The sequence below is a fragment of the Zosterops lateralis genome (assembly GCF_965231275.1).
Source record: "Zosterops lateralis genome assembly, chromosome: 15".
Classification (NCBI taxonomy): domain Eukaryota; kingdom Metazoa; phylum Chordata; class Aves; order Passeriformes; family Zosteropidae; genus Zosterops; species Zosterops lateralis.
The window spans coordinates 8,119,071-8,136,444 of record NC_139775.1 but is presented as its reverse complement, the minus strand read 5'-3'; the positions used below and the strand labels follow the sequence as shown (position 1 = coordinate 8,136,444).

The following is a 17,374-nucleotide window of genomic DNA, read 5'->3' as shown; positions in this document are numbered from 1 at the left end:
GCTGCTGGGTTCTGCTCCTGGAGCCCCTCCACTCATGGGGACACAGTAAAGCCTCTTGCCTTCTTACCCCGTGGCTGATTCTCAAAAACAGCCAGAAGAGGATATTTTATTTGAGTCCTTTCCATGCAAGAAGACAGCTTCCTGTCAAGCCTTCCCCCTTCTCCAGTGTGGTGTCCCATGAGAAGTCACTCAGATTTTGTGTTAACCCCAACAACAGCACAAGTACTAATGGATGTCAGAGGGGATGAGCAGAGCAAGCACTGTCTCCCTGGGCCAGGGGTGTGTTCCTGGGTGTCTGTGGGAGGGCTGCTGTCACAAGGCACCCACACTCCAGCAGAGTTCCCATTCAGAAATCTGCTCACCAACAGCACTGCTCACTCCCTCACAGCCCTTGACGAACAGGGATTTGTTGGCGTCCTGACAAAGAGCTTCACAAACGAGGCAATCAGCAGCCCAGTATAATTTTCAAGAAATACAAATGAGCAAATATCTAGTTGCCATGGTAACCCTGAGAGCTGGACCAGACTTTTTTGGTAGATTCCCAAATACAGCTACATTTTGCCAGCACAGCAGGAGTGCAGTGCCCAGGACCCCACTTAGGGACAGCAGCCAGGATTGCTGAGCAGCATCAGCTCTTTCTTTCAGCATCAGCCCAGAACAGCTCTGTCCTCTCTGACCAGCTCCAGGCACTTACATGCACAGTGCCAGCTGTGGATCCTCTCTCACATCACCTGTGCTTCAGCTCTGTGTCCTTCAAGGCTGGCCGGCTTTCCAAGCAGGGACTGCAGTGGGAATTGTGTTCCCTTCTTCAGATCTGTGCTTTGCCTCTGATCAGTGGCAGCTCTGGCAATTTGCACCCAGGAATGAAAGTTTCCAGCCAAGTTACTGAGCCCCAGCAAAGCAAAAGTGGTTAATGAAAAATATAACCACCCCTTTTCTGCAGAGCCTGTGCTAAACAGGGACGGGGTACTGGCCCTCAGCCACCAAGGCAGTTTTCTCAGGAGGTCTGGAAATCCTTGGCCACAAAAGAAGAGGAGACTTTTGGAGTACCAAAAGGGAAGAATCAAAAGCACAGTGGGCCTTGACATGAGACAGCTCCTGTGCTGAGTCAGCCCCATCCCAGGGCCCTCCAGCCTGGAGGAGCCCCTAGCAGCCCCTCCGAGGGAAACTGGTGCTGCTGGAAGTTTCATTGATCTTTTGCAATTGGTTCAGGTACCGTTACACACCAGCAGCTTCCAGGGTGTATAAATCCAGCCTGATTCATGCCTCTTTCAGGAGGCATAGCTGCTGCAGCTGAGCCCTTGGGCTGCCCAGAAGGAGATCCATTTCCCAGCAGGTTTGTCCCCACTGGTTCCCACTGTCCCATTCATTCCCTGGCAGCAGCAGGGAGCAGATGGCATGAGGTGGGAACAGCAGGAGCATCTCAGTCAAGCCAACATCCACTGGGATCCACACAGCATGGGGCCAAATCCTGCTCACCTCCTCTGTGCCCCATTGCCCCATCTCTCCCTGCTGCAGACATCTGGGATGCACTAAAGCTGTGGGATTTAACACTAACCCCACTGCACAGATGGGTAACATCATTTATCATAGAGGTTTGTGGCTTGGGTTTTGGTTTTTTTTTATGATAGGGCTCAGTGTGGCAGCCAGTCTGTAATGTACTCTATGAACAGCTCAAAGCATGTTTTTTGGTCCCAAGATACTTTTTTTCTGTCAAAGGGAACCACTCTGCAGCATCCTGGCCTCAGGGCAGGAGCTGAGCCACTGCTCAGTGGCAATTAAATCCAAGGAAAATGCACAAGGAAAAGCTCATGATTCAGCCATGCAGCCCTTATTCTCCCAGTCATTTATGGGAGAAAAAATCTTAACTGAATTAATAGAGGAAAGGACAGCCCAGCCCAGCCAGGCATTGGAGCAGTCAAGATAATCACTGGGGAGGAAAATGCTCACTAGGCTATGCCAGGGCAGCACCAGTGTTCCCATAAGCTGTGACATCCATCTCCCATCCCACAACATCCAACAGCACATCTCAGGAAATATTCAAAGTAGGAATAAAAGGAATCAAAAGGTCAGAGGTGCAGGCAGGCCCATCTCTCCCCACTGCCATGCCAGGGCTGGGGGCAATAGTGCCTCTGCAGCTCAGAAATAGGGTACAGGAGGGTAAAGACTATTTTGGTTCTCTCTCAGGCTACATCACACACTGTTCACACTTACAGCAGTTTTCCTGCATTAAAAGAAGGTGTTCAACCCCTAAGAAAATCAGTGTCATAAAAAGACCCTCGGGAATCAGTCACTTGCAAGTGATGTACAGAAGAGGTGTCAGAGTCCTGCTGCTGCCAGGTTTCCCCTTGCCTGCACCACAGAGCAAGTCAGAAGAGAGAAATTCAAGATAACAAGGGAGGGAGGGTTTCTGGGACCAAGAGAACAGAAAAATAAAGAAGTCCGGCCTGGAATCTGGAGCTGCTCCAGGCCATGCAGAGTCTGGAACCGTCCATGCCGAGAGAAAGGGCATGGCCCATCTTTCATCAAGCCAGATCCACTAGAAGTTCATTAAGGAGGTGAAAACTCCTGTTGTTTTCTGAATTGTATTTGATTACTGTGAAACAGAAGACACTGGCAAGGACAGAGGGTTGATTTTTAAGTAAGGACCCTGGAGCCAAAGGAAGAAGACAGGGGGGGTTGGGAAACAAAGCCCCTATTAACTTTGGTCCTGACTTTCAGGTCATGCATGTTCAGTTCTTTTTACCTGGAAATGAAGATGTTAATTGGAGGTGACAGCTTCCATTGGGCTTCCCATTAGCAATATTTTTAACCACAGTAGGGCCCAGGTCTTCAAACGCTTTCCCAAGAGAAGGTTTTAACCTTTCTTTTGAAACTTCTCATACCACCTGCAGGGAAAAAAGACAGTTGTTTGGCTCGAGGCATACCAATCTCCAGCCGTGATGAACTCCCAGCTCCTCTGAACAGGAGACACAGGAGGAGCAGGGAAAAGAAACTGGGAAGGGGCAGCCTGGGGCCGAGCCTGGCACGGTGCAGCAGCATCTCCCAGTGGGGTGTCTGTCCATCCCATCCAGCCCCAACCTGCCCCTGGGACAGGCCAGGGCACAATCAGCCTGAGGGGACACTGGGCTGTGCTGTCCCCACTCCTGTGCTGTGCCTCAGCTCCATCACAGAGACAGGATCACGGCTCAGCACCAGGAGCTCATCGGACACGTTCTGCACCACACCTGCTCTTCAAACCCTTTTCTGCCACAGACCACATCAACTTTATCCAGCTTGCTGCATCCGAGAGCTTACTTTTTAAACAGCTGGTTTCTTTACATACTTTTCTCATCCCTACATAATTTATTATTTTTAGGTGAAACAAAAACCTATAGAAAACATATCCAATGCTGAAATCCAGAACTGAAAACTACACAAGTGGCTGACTTTCCATATAAATATATCAATAGTGTGTATATAAATTTTAAAAATCCAATAAAAATAATATCATTTCATTTATATGTATTATCCATTTATATATATATATATATAAAAATAAATATTTTATGTATAAGAACATAAAATCAGGGATGACGGTACTTTCTTATTTTAGAAACTTGTTCCAGCACACACATTCCACTTATAACACCATTATTACCCCCACTAAATTTTCCACTTTCTCTCCAAGTGGAAATAAATCTTAGCTGAAAGCTCCACTGCCATCTGAGGAAGCAGTTCCAAGTTCCCAGTGGAGCCTCAACTGCTGACTTCAACTGCATCCAGTGTGATCACTCTGGAGAGTCTTAGTTTGGGAATGCTGTATTTCTAAGATGGCACCAAAAGGGACCAGACAATTTTATGACAATGCTTTACTCACCTTTGCAGGCAGCAGCTGAGATGGGTCAGACCCTGTGGCTTTGCCAGAGCAGGGACAAAAGGGACTCATGGCTCCCAGGAGAGGGCAAGGGGCCCCTCTGCACAGGGCTACCTGCAAAGGCACCTGGATACTACAGGGCTGGGAGGGATCAGAATTCACACCCCGGGGATTTACTGCCTCTGGCTGGGCCAGCAGTGCCCTTGGAGCTGTGTCCCCTGGAGGAGAAGCCTGGTTTTCCTCCAAAGTGCTGCCTTTCCCTTGGGCCCTGGCACCAGCACAGCCCCCCTTACATCCAAACCCTGCAAATCCACCCTCACCCAAGAAGGAGTCTCTCATCTCCACACTGAGCAGTTCAAACAAGGCACACAGCAGCTTCCACAACCACACAAACTTCCCCAAAAATTATTTCCCTGGGAGACAGAAGTACTTCTGTGGCACTTCTTCTCCACTTTCTGTGGAGAAAACATCATCTCACTAGGAAACAGGGCTGCAGCAAACACTGCAAGCTCTCCACAGCCAGGACTGTGTTGTGAGGATGGGTTGAACCCCAGCTGGTGTGTGTGAGCCCCTCACCAGCCCTCCAGCCTCTGTGTTTGCTGGGGGCAGGGTGAGCACACAAGCTGTCCCACCACCCCAAAAAACAGTCAGGGTCAATAAAATAAGCTTTCCTAGGCAGCTGCTTCCCCCCAACACATCATATCTCTGTAATACAGAGCACGTTGGGGAAAAAACTTCTTTCACATGAAACCCCAAGTCCCCAGGGAATCACTGCTATTCCAATACAAGAAAGACAGTGGAGGCTCCACCTGCTGTTTGCAGTTTATTTTAGCAGAGAGAAAAATAACATGGACAAGAGGCATTTTGCATAAGTTAACAGAAAATAACACTTTTCCTCCACTCTTCACAGATCAAATGCAAAAGCATTTCCTACACGGGGCTATTTTTGGGTGCTAACAGTTTGGTGTATTGGTAAAACCATGGGTTTCCTCTAACACTCTGTGATGGTTGATCTGAAATCCAAAGGCAGACTCGGGCCTGGGGGCTCCTTTGCTGTTGGATGTAGCTCCTGTCACTGCTGGGTGCCAGGTTCATCCCCACCATACTCCCAGGAGGGATTCTGCAGCCAGGGACTGCCTGGGGATCCAAGCAGCTCCCAACCCATGCCATGTCCTGACTGCTCTTCCCTGGCACAGCTGGAGAGGTGACCCAGAATGAAGGGGGGTGTGGGCAGCACCAGCAGCCTCAGTCCAGGGCCAGGGAGGGGATCTTGCAGACGAAGGGGAAGGCTCTGCCACAGGCGTTGTCGTTCCAGGAGCGCAGTGCTACCCTCCAAACAAACACAAGGCATTAGTTGACAAAAGGCAAAAGGAGGGAACCATGCACTGCCCTTGGGACCAGGATCTCCTGCCACTGTGAGAGGCTCAGCCTGGATGTGCCCCCATTTATGCCATTCACAGTCATGTTTCCTCCCAGCATCCTCATCTGGGGGATGTGAGAGGGGAGCCCAGGCCCCAGCTTGGACTTGGGAGTGGAGGGGCAGCTGCAAACACAGTCCTGTTCCCCCAAAGTTATCCACAGGCTGCCCATGGACAGGACATTTAGGTACATCTGGGGGGCCTGGACACACCTGGCTGGTCTCACCAGCAGTGTGGGTGTGAAATGGGATTTTTGCACAGGCAGGGTCTTGTTCCACTTCAGCAAGATGTCCTGGCCCAATCATGGGAGAGAAAAGCTGGCAAACCAATGAGTGTTTCCACAGGTTTCCCCTGTGGGAGGGGAAATGGGAAAATTTGACCTTTGACTAAATTTGGTAATTCTTCAAGGCAGCTGAAGCTCCTGTCCTGCTGCTACCATGGGAGAGGGAGATGGGCTGGGAGCAGAGGGAAGATGAGTATGTATGCATGTATGCACATGGTGAAAGGGAAAACACCTTTTCACTGTAAAGAAAGAAAAGGAAATAATACTAAAAAATTAAAATGCAAATCCTCTGCCTGCCAGCAACCTCTTCAGAAAAGCAGGAGCCACGGTGGATTGAATTTATTGACACACAAATAACACTGAAGGTGCCCTGGGCACTCACCACTGCTGTGTCTGTACCAGATCTGCACACAGTCCTCCTCCTCCGGGATGGAGTGGATCCCATCATCAGGCTGGCTGCCATCCCAGTAGTGGTAGTCATAGGAGGAGCCATCTGTCCACTCAAAGTGACCCTCCTGACATGAGGCAAGAGGAAAAAGGCTGTCACCACAGAGCTGTGACTGCAGAGGGTGGGAGGCCCAATTCCATGTAGTCCCCACCCCCATCCCCAGTGAAACACAGCCCAGGGACATGGACAGACACCACTCAGCAAAGTCCAAACAGCACGTTTGGGTTTCACAACTGGAATGCCAAGAACAGCCCAGGTTTTGCAGTGTTTCCCCAGGGAAAGCCCAGAAAGTAAATCTATATATTTTTTATCATCCCCACCCAGTTCTGCATTCCTTTTTCTTTTCATTTTCCATTCCTTTTCCAGCATCTACAAAAAATTTGTTGATATGAGACTGATCTCCTGATGGTCCCTATTTTTCTTTCTAACATATTGGGCGATATATTTCCAACATGTCAGCTTTCAAAAGTCACAGAGTATCACAGGAGAGCAATGGAACTTGGTGATTTTTGACACTGAAGACCTTTTCAGTTTATTTGCTCTTCTTGGACCAGCAGTACAATACTCTTTCTATTAATCCAGTAATAAAATGTGATACTAGTAATTATTGATTAATCAATTTAATTATTTATTAATTAGTAATTATTAATTAATTCTGGTAACACTTATCTTTTAAAAGCAGACTGGAATGGGCGAAATAACAAATTTCTCTACGTGCTGCACCACAGACCCTATGGCACTTCCTGACTGAAGGGGGAATAAGGGGCAAAGAAGAAAAGCAAGTGGCTTTCCAGGAGGAAAACACAGAGAGGTGAGCTTTTCAAAGCCATTTCCCACATTTCCCACAGGGAGCTCCCACCTGCCGCAGGTCGTTGAGCCCTGTCCAGATGTCGGTGGGGATGCCGGGCACGCGGCTGTTCACCAGGTCGTACACAAAGACGTTTTCTTCCCAGCTGGCAAAACAGAGAAATGCAGGGCAATCAAGGGGATGTGTCAGCAAATGGTCAGGCTGTCCCTAAACAATCGCCCCACCTCATCATCCGTGGGCAAATGGGTCCCCTGCTTCTTCCTGCTCTTGGCTATTTTCCTGGGTCTGTGCAAGAGGAGCGTAGTGCTGGTGAGAGCTGGGGGAGAAAGCTTCTGTAATCATGCTGTTCTTCTATCCCCTTTTCAAGAGTAAAAAACAGAATTTGGGGAAATTTAGGGAATACTATGCCAGTTTTCCTGCCAGTCCAGGAAAAAGTATTTATTTTCTATATTGCCTTGGTGTGACCTGTGCATCAGCCTTGACTGGGCCCCTGCTGCAGAGGGATGTGCAGGCTGGAACATAAGCCTGCAGCTGACACAGAGGCTGTGATGTGGGAATGGGACTTTGCCCCCCGTTTCTCTTCTCCCCAGGCTATGCCAGCTGGGGTGACACGTTTCTGCACCCCTCACCTGTGGATGGAGGCCAGCTTGGCTGATCTGATGCCAATGGAGAACTCGGCACAGTAGAGGTCGGCTTCAGCCCAGGTTTTGTTGATGGGGAAGTACCGGTAGCAGTGGCCCTCGTACTCTGTCCAGAAGAGTGGGCAGGAGTAGGCATGGACAGGCTCAGGCATGGCTGGGGGCAGAGCAGAGGACATCCAGCAGCTGGTGGTGAGACAGCTTGGCCAGGAAGCCGAGCAAGTGGTGGAGGCAGCAGTGCCCAGCCCTTCTCTCCCACCTCACCCATGACAAATAACCTCCAAACATGTGCAGGGAAAACCCAACTGCTGCAGGAGCTGTGCAAAAGTTTGCAAAACACATTTTAAAGTTGCAGGTTTCTCAGTTTCAGTGTCTGTGTAAATCAAGAGGGACATTTCAAGAGCTTGACATCATTTTAGGTAGAGGATGCTTAAAATAAAGGCACTGACATTTGCTACTGGGAAAACCCAGATAAGGCTTTATCCTCTCACCTCTATCAGCACCACCGGAGCCACTGTGCTGGGACAGGAGCTGACAGCCAGGGCTGTGGGGTTATGGCCATGTTGTGCCCTCCTGCAAGGACAGCCGGCACCTCCTCCCTGTGAGGAAAGCCCCATGGCCTGTCCCTGGATGCAGCCGTGCACGTAGGCTTTGGATCCCAGCCCCAGGAATAGCCGGCGAGGCGCGTGTGCCGCCAGGAGTGGTGCCAGCCTATCTGCCTCCCGCCCACAGATAACACACACCACACAGCTGCTCCTGCTCCCCTGTCCCTCCTCAGCACAGCGGGGAAGTTGCCCCAAAAGAGGCCACTGTGGGGGCAGGATTTGGAGTCCTTTGGAGCCTTTGTAGTTGCTGCTGTCTAAACACGGCAGTGGCATTAACACGTTGCTCCAGCCTCCTCTGTGTCCTGCTCCCCATGTGGGGAGGATGCAGCACTCAGGACCCTCAATTCTTGGGGCACACAGACTTAACTCTCTTAGCTGCTGGTTTGTGAGCAGGGGGGAGTTGCCATCTCCCCCTGAGCCAGTTCCCACATGCCCAGGGAGTTGTGGTCTGGGGTCAGTGCTGCTGTAGAAGTGAGTGGGGCAGTGGGCAGGGTGGGTGTGCAGGGGGTGAGGGCAGACGTCAGATGCCATCAGACTATTCAAGCAGGTAACAGGCTCAAACCCAGAGAGGTCAGGGTGGTGCCTCCAGTACTGAGGGGCCAGGGGAATGGCTTTTCCTGAGGGTGGGGAGAGCAAAATCCTGCCAGTAGCAGCAAGGGATGTGGCTGAGGCAAGGGAAGCAACAGTGTGGAGAAAAAGAGAGGCAAGGTGAATCCAAAGCAGCTGTGTGAGCATTCACAGAGCCAAATCCTTCCCTGTGCCAGTGCTGGCAGCTCTGGGTGATAATTTAATCTTTCATCAGCACTTTCCACATGGGGAATCTCTGAGTGTTCAACAAACAGCCACCAGCCAGCCCACGGGGTCCCTGCTGTCACAGCCCCCTCCCAGGTGACAAACCACAAATGCAAAGAGTCTTTTTTTGCCTCCTTAGCAAGACCAAGTCAACTGCCAAGCTCTGTGGGGCTGTCACCCCATCAGCCTGCCTTGGGACCCTCAGCCATCCCTCCAGAGGAGCTGAGACTGGGGGCAGCTCTGCACCCTACAGCAATAAACCCTTGAGGGGCTCAAGGGGCTCCGCCATCCTCATCAGCACTAATTATGGGCTATGGAGGAAAGAAGATAAGGCCTGCTGGGCTGGAAGAGCCAAATAGCTTTTGGGGAGAGTGGGTGAGATAAAGACAGCTCAGAGGTGATGCAGAGTTCAGTTCTCTGATTCACACCCAGCCATAATTGCACTGGGAAAACCTTAGAACAGCCTCGGAAGGACCATACCCTAGAAGATGCAAATTCCTTCACTGTAGCAATAGAGCAGGACCAGGAACTCTAAAAGCTGATGTGATTCCTGGGAGCCAAGCCCTCCCCCCCTCATGCTGGCCAGGGTTCCCTGTCTCCACCAAAACCGAAGCAGAATAAGGGTCAAACCTTCAGGCTTCAGCTTTACCACCAGGTCACAGCTGAGGCATTTACCTCCATTAAGGACAGGGCTGGGATCTGGTTCTGGCTTGCAGAGACTCGAGGTTGTTACTTCCTGCCAAGGACAGCCCAGAGGTCTGTGCCAGACAAGGCACCACCAGCTGCCCCAGCAATTGGGATTTTATTATAGTGCCTTGACAAAATTCTCACTTCTGGCAGCGTGGTGGCAAAATTCACAGGGCTTAAGCCAGCAGCATCCTCAGCAAACGGAGCCTTCACTCCCAAGTGCTAATTGCAGTGGGCGTCCCACTGTCCTGGCTCAAAGCTGGCCCATGGGCACCCCAATTGCCAGGGAAAATCAGCCTCATGTTTGTTCAGAGCAGCTGAAACCAAGTCAGAAATTGAGACAGTCCTTCTTTGTTATTCCATACTGGTTCCCATTAGGTAGCATTAATTTGACGAGCTTCAGTGAACCAGAGGTGCCTGGAGGAATTTAAGGTTAAATATACCAAAAAGAAAAATATGGGAGGTCAGCTTTTAATTAGCATCTTTTCTGTTAGGTCAGGATCAGAGGCTTTGGCTGTCTCTTTGGAGGAGAACTACTGGTCCCAGTTTTTCAGGCAGGAACAATTAGGGGAGCTGCTTTATTTGAAATATTTGTAGCAGAAAGACTGTAAGAAATCTGATGTTCTCTACAAGAAAGCCTCACAAACCAAGCCAGCAGCTGTGGGTGGTATTTTGATCTAGAAGGTGACAGGGGAAGTGTTTGGGAGCTTTTTAGACCAAATCCTCACTTTTAAGCACCCCAGGAAAACATCAGCTCCTCCACACAGGGCAGGATCAGCACAGCCAGTGCCTATAGCATGGGGGTTCCTGCCAACCCCAAGTCAGTTCATCCATTTGTCCCCAAATTCTTGGTGAAAAATGATGGCAAGAATCCTTTTTCCTTTTTTATTTTTTTTAATTTTTTTTTTTTTTTTTTTTAACAATGCAGCACTTTTAAAGGGCAGGAACATGTTTTAAAGCAGCACCAGCAAAATAGATGTTCAGACTTGGCTGAGGATAAGATTCAGATCAAGCAGCTGTTACTAACTCAGAAAAGCTGGAAAACAAATATTTGGGGCCAGAAATAATGTTTTGTGCTCTCTGCATTTGTGTCAGTTCCAAATTGGAGCCTTTTTATTTATTTACTACCTGAGCCCCACTGTAGAACTACCAGGAAAATCACTTATCAAAATCTTACAGAAGCTGGTACTGCTTTGCCAAAAAAGTTTCACTTCGCCAGCTGGCCTATTTCCAACTAGAAATAATTAACTGAGAAAATCCTAGCCAGTTTCACAAGGGTTTCTCTTCATTTCAGGATGCTACTGGGGAAAAAAAAAAAAAAAAAAAAAAAAAAAAAAAAAAAAAAAAAAAAAAAAAAAAAAAAAAAAAAACCACAACAACAAACAAAAAAAAACACTACCACCAGCTGCACAGTTCCCCTGGACTCAGCTGGTGAAGAGTGGGTTTGCTCCTGAAAACTTCATCCCAAGGAGCACGGCTGCCTCACTTCCAGGGATCTGCAGGTTTGAGATGTGAAATCTGAGGCTAGGACAAGGTTGGCAAGAGCTACCCAGGTAAGGAAGACTCCTGAGGGGCTGCAGCTCCATCAAAGGGTTTTGGGCAGCAGACCAGCTCAGGTCAGTGCTGGCAGCAGATGCTCTTCTTGTTGCAGAGAATCAAAAAACTCTATTTCATCAACAGATGACAGCTTTCCTCAAAACTTAGAGGTGCTAGGAGACACCCCCGCCTTGCACATCCATAAGCTAATGCTGCCATCTGACCTGAAAAGGCAAGTGAACCTCTTCAGCTCTTGGCAAGCAGCTGGGTTTGGAGAGTGTCCATCAACGCCCAAGAGGCTCGTCTGAAATTAATGTCAGCAGAGAAGAGCTGAGGAGATCCCTGTCCTGTGCAAGTCTGGGTTCTTCCCAGGGCAGAACCTCTCCACCAGGATCTGAGGGCTGTGGTGGAAGGGAGGGATGGGCAGTAGTCCCAGCTGGCAGAACTGGGGCTCAGGACCAGTGTCCTGGTGCTCACCAATACCAAGTCACCTCTACCAGCTCAGGCCACAGGGAGGACCAGCAGCAGGGCTTTACCCAGGCTCTGCACTGCTGGAGCTGTGGGGAGTTAGAGGGGATGGGTGAGACAACAGGGCTGGGACAGGGGACCCCCAGAACCCCCCCCAGGATGACTTCAGCAGGACCTGCCTGTGGCTGAGCTGGGGGTCCCAGCTGAGCCAGGTGTCCATCCCACCACATCCTCTTTATTGAGTAAACCCACGGAATAAGCATTTAAACAAGGGGTTGGAGGGCAGGAGCGTGTGGCAGGGACTAAGACAGTGCTGTTGTGTGATGCCTCAACTCAGCCACGGCTTTAGAAGCAAGTCCTTAAGCCCTGACATTATAGTCACCATGGGCAAACAATGCCACCTTCATGTTACTTGCAGTATTTGTTTTTCATTAACAGATGAAAGAGCATCACACTGAGCATCCACCTTCAAAGGAAGTGATCAGGGGAGGGAACTTGGTCTCGGTGTGTCTGAGGGTTGTATGGAGCTGCAGGGGATGGGATGTTCACTGATGGACATGAATCTCATAACTGGGCAATATTTTACACGCCCTGAAAGTGTTTTTAAGGCACGTGTCACAAGTTTTCAAGTAAAATATTAAACGTCAGTTGAAGTACATTGGGAGGAACATCCTCTCACACTGAGAGCTTTGCTTTTAAAAATTCTTTAATGAAACCAAGCTGGTTTTACAGCTTCAAATCCTCTGCCAGGTGTGTTTAGAGTTGTGAGGCTACAGCCGGCTGCAACGCTCTTGCAGCTGGCACTGACAGATAGAACTTATCTTGCAGAGTTTTGTTTTTTTTTTTCCTCCTTAATTAGTTTTGGCAAAGCTCCCACGGATTGGGCGTCTGGCAGGAAAGCCAGGCTTGTATCGATCCCTTTTCTCACGATCTCACCAAACAGCACTGAAGGAGTCCCTTTCCACTCACAGTCCCAATAAAGTTCAAACAAACTTGGTGCAGCAACTCTCACTTGCACCGACACCGCGGAAACGTTTGGAAGAAACTTAAGTGACCTACAGCAGTCAGCAGCAGCTCGGGGCAAAGAAGGGGAACAAGGACAATCCCGTGTTTGTTACACACGCATGAAATGGGAATAAGCGAGGAGCCCCGATGGCACTTCAGCCTGTCCTGCTGGGCTGCACGGCCACAACCCTGCACCTTTCTGTGGGTCCGTCCTGCAGGGATCGATTCCTGCCCCGCAGCCCGGGCAGGGCCACGGCAGCGCCGGGCAAAGGCCAAAGAGCGGACCCGACACACGGCAACAAACCCGCCCCGCAGAGCTCCGGCATCCCCAAGTGATGGGCCGGGGTTGCCCTTGGCGCGTCCCCACGGCGAAGAAGAAAGCTGATTTCAAAGAAAGTCCGGGATTTCTGGAGCAGGGGGAAGCCAGCTGGCACAGCCCCGCGGGGGAGGCACACCCGCCCCTCCCCTGCCGCCACCATGGCCGGGGAAAGCACCGCGCCGAGCGCTCACCTTGGCTGATCTTGATGTTGGTCTGGGGGAAGGCGTGCGCGGCCAGCAGGGCGGCGGCCAGCAGCGCACACAGAGCCGACCCGCTGCCCATGGCCGGGGCCGCGCAGGGCTCGGGGTCCCTCCGGCTGCGGCTGCGGGGGTCGCGCTCGGGCCGGGCCCCGCGGGTTGTGGGGCGGCCGCCGGGCGGGGCGGATATAGGGCCGCGCTGACCCTCCCCCGAGCGGCGGCTCCTCCGCCCCCGGCCCCGCTCAGCGCATCCCACAGCGGACCCGCACCCGGGGCGCTGCCCCCAGCCCGCCCCCGGCCGAGCCCGCCCGCGCTCAGCGCATCCCAGACCAGGCCGAGGCCGGGGCCGGGGTCCCGTGCGCTGCCCCCAGAGAGCTGCTGTCACCCGCCGGGGCCGCGGGCGAGCAGGGACATCATCCCTCCTCACCCGCCCAGGTGCATCCCGGGGCGGTGTCCAGTGTCCCCATCCCGGGGCGGTGTGCAGTGTCCCCATCCCGGGCAGTGTGCAGTGTCCCCATCCCGGGGCGGTGTTGTGTCCCCATCCCGGGCGGTGCAGTGTCCCCATCCCGGGGCGGTGTGCAGTGTCCCCATCCCGGGCAGTGTGCAGTGTCCCCATCCCGGGGCGGTGTTGTGTCCCCATCCCGGGCGGTGCAGTGTCCCCATCCCGGGGCGGTGTGCAGTGTCCCCATCCCGGGGCGGTGTCCAGTGTCCCCATCCCGGGCGGTGTGCAGTGTCCCCATCCCGGGCGGTGTGCAGTGTCCCCATCCCGGGCGGTGTGCAGTGTCCCCATCCCGGGGCGGTGTTCAGTGTCCCCATCCCGGGCGGTGCTGTGTCCCCATCCCGGGGCAGTGTTCAGTGTCCCCATCCCGGTCGGTGCAGTGTCCCCATCCCGGGGCGGTGTGCAGTGTCCCCATCCCGGGGCGGTGTGCAGTGTCCCCATCCCGGGGCGGTGTCCAGTGTCCCCATCCCGGGCGGTGCTGTGTCCCCATCCCGGGCGGTGTGCAGTGTCCCCATCCCGGGCGGTGTGCAGTGTCCCCATCCCGGGCAGTGTGCAGTGTCCCCATCCCGGGGCGGTGTGCAGTGTCCCCATCCCGGGCGGTGTCCAGTGTCCCCATCCCGGGCGGTGTGCAGTGTCCCCATCCCGGGGCGGTGCTGTGTCCCCATCCCGGGGCGGTGTTCAGTCCCCATCCCGGAGCGGTGCAGTGTCCCCATCCCGGGCGGTGCTGTGTCCCCATCCCGGGGCGGTGTTGTGTCCCCATCCCGGGCGGTGTTGTGTCCCCATCCCGGGGCGGTGTCCAGTGTCCCCATCCCGGGCGGTGTTGTGTCCCCATCCCGGGCGGTGTTGTGTCCCCATCCCGGGGCGGTGTTCAGTGTCCCCATCCCGGGCGGTGCTGTGTCCCCATCCCGGGCGGTGTTGTGTCCCCATCCCGGGCGGTGTGCAGTGTCCCCATCCCGCAGCGCCCCTCGGGGAGCCCTGGGGGAGGCTCGGGACATCCCGGCCCCTCGGCGGTGACCGATGAGACCCCGCTCCGGCAAGGGCGAAGGGCGAGGGCCGTGATGGCACCGGGAACCCGGGGAGGGAGGCAGGGAAAGGCTCCCGGGGCTGCAGGGCAGTGGGGTTTAACGCCAGTGCCCCATTGTGTGGTGCTTTTCTTTTTGTTCTGGTTCAGTCGGGGGGGGCTGGAGTTTGTTGGGTTTTTTTCCTGTGTTTGGTTTGGGATTTTTTCCCAGAGCAAGGCAATGCTCTGACACACCTAAACAGCCTGGGAGAAGGAACCCCCAGCTGTGCCCGGGGCTCCAAGGCTATTTCAGGAATTCACTCTGTGCCCATCTGCCAGGTCCGTGCTGGGTCCGTGCCATCGTGTAACAGCAGAAAACCTGATATGATACAGCAGTCTGCACCAATACAATCCAGCATGTCTCCTTCCTGTGGTCAACATTTTGGTAGACATAAACTTCAGGTTTTTAAAAACACTGTAAAAAATCCTTTTCTAACTGTTGCACTCATGGGGGAAATAGTACAGGCACAAATACTATTTTGCCTGTAGTCCTGTAGTCCTGTTCAGTTTCCAATTTATGCCTTAAATCAGCACTGAAGGAACTCTTAGGAACACTCTCAGTGCTGTTCCCTTTTTATTCTTAACTACAGATTAACATTTTCAGCATTTTTGACCCATTTTTAGAGATTCAAGTATGAACAATGTGGGGTGACACCAAGCTTTCAGTATAGTAAAGCATCCAGACTTACTCCAGAGACAGTAACTCATTCAATCAAATTTTCTATATTAAGTTTTCTTCATATTAAATAAAGCCTTTTAAGAACACCTCCCCCCTTCCATACATTGATCTGAATTATGTGGCTCGAGGAAAAGCCTAGTGTTACAGCAGAGCACTAAAAATGAAGGGATTATCAGAAGTCAAGGCATGCCTCTTCCCTTCTTTCCTCTGTGCCATCCTCAGATACAGCCAACGTTACAAACAACTTTTAGCAAACTATGGAACAAAAATCTTTGAGAACATTAATCTACTCCCAAAGCACAAATACTCATGTTTAAAGGGGGAGCAGAGATCCTGAATAATTTTTATCCTGGTTTCTAACAGGCAGACTGGTGGCAGCAGTGTCCCCAGCACAGCTGGGAGCAGGGAGCCCCCCGTGCTGCCCCTGAGCCCAGCCCCGAGCCTGGCACAGCAGCTGGGCACCAGCTTTGCTCCCAGCACTGGGACAGCACCAGCACGTCGTGCACGCAGTGCCAGCTGGAGCTGCAGCCGCACTTTGGGTTACCTTCCAACTTCACCAGACATGAGATGTGCTTCACCTGCTGCCTTGCAGAGCCAGGAGCCACGATTCATCCCTCCCATGCTGTTCTGATTGCTCTGCAGGCCAGGAGCTCCCCACTATGCTTCTGTTCTGCTCTTACTGACCTTCCCTCTGGGCGCCCTCACCAATTTTTGGCCTCCTGTGTACATGACTATTCCTCCCTATGGAACAGATACCTTGTGACTTCAAGAACAGACACAGGTAAGATTACCTTCTGTTCACATTTCATTCCCAATGCTGAGCAAAGCAAGTCTCTGCTCTCATGGATGTCCTGAGCTCATTCTGCTGTCCACAGGCCCCACATGGAAGAATATTAATGTCAACCACAGTAACTGCTGGAACCACGACCCCTTGCCTGAGCCTTTGTGTGTTACAGGATCAGCCTCCTGCAGCACATGCTCAAACTGCTCCCAGTTCATCTGCAGTGAGTAACAACAGGGTAACTGTAAACATTCTGGCTTTTTTTTCTGCCATAAGCATAACTGAAGGAGTTCAGCACAAAGGTGAATCCAACAAGTATCACCCCAATCTATGTGGCACAATTAAATAGAATTTTATTTTCAATAAATATACAATCTGCATCATACCGGACGATATGCTGTGGAAAAATAAAATGTACAGAAGCAACCAACAGGACAGCTTGACTGTAGCTAAATTCACTTGGTGACCTGAAGAACTACCTGGGTAAACACACACAACACAGAAAGAGCCACTGCAGTCTGTGAGAGAATTAAAATTGTGTTTTCTGGGTCTTCTTAACCTCCAAAGTCCCTGGAGTGGGGTTTTTTTTTGTTTGTTTGTTTTTTTTCACAGCACATGTTTGAAAGGACACGAGCTGGTTTTCCCAGTAGAAATGCTATTGGAAATGTTTATTTTGCTATATGAGCACTGAATCTACTACGCACACAGACTGCTATTGAGACTGGCAGGTCACCTCTGACAGGACACAGGGTCTGTGTGGGATCCACGTCCCACACGGGGCCACATGAACACACACACACTAACAGCAGCTTAATTCTGTTAAAACTAGTACAAGGACAAAACCGCAGTCAGAATCGACTTCACCACAGGTTCTACTGTTTAAAAAAAAATAAAAAAAAATTCTAGCCTAATTACCACGTTCACCAACGAGAGCACACGGGTACTTATATCTCCGAGAGGATGAGCCATGGATTTTGGACTGGAAGGACGGCAGAGGCAGCTCCCAGCTCCTCCACCCACTCCGTGCTTCCCAGGGCACGTCCATGCACAGCCCGTGCTCCTCCCGCGGGATGCAGACGGCTGAGCAGCGCTGGGTGCAAACAGCCAGAGCTGCGGCCCCAGGGGAACCACTGCACCCAGCGGGGACAAGGATCACCGAGGCCAGCACGGCTGGCTGGGCGCTGGCAGCCGCTTGAATCCGACAGAGCCGCTGTGGGGGTGCGTGTGGTGTGGGGTGTGCGAGGCGGGGTGTTTGAGTCGTCGGTTTGGTTTTATCCGGCCGGTTGGCCCCCTCC

General features: G+C 52.0%; 1 protein-coding gene across 1 annotated transcript; it reads right to left on the bottom strand.

The window, feature by feature from the left end:
• Window positions 1-5,077: 5,077 nt before the first annotated feature.
• CLEC19A (C-type lectin domain containing 19A) lies at window positions 5,078-13,145 on the bottom strand (the record flags this gene model as incomplete). The annotated part of the gene is made up of 5 exons (XM_083872183.1): window positions 5,078-5,181; window positions 5,940-6,072; window positions 6,865-6,958; window positions 7,443-7,608; window positions 13,055-13,145. The coding sequence occupies 5 exons, from the start codon at window positions 13,143-13,145 to the stop codon at window positions 5,102-5,104; spliced, it is 564 nt and encodes a 187-aa protein (XP_083728309.1). The 3' UTR covers window positions 5,078-5,101.
• Window positions 13,146-17,374: the final 4,229 nt, after the last annotated feature.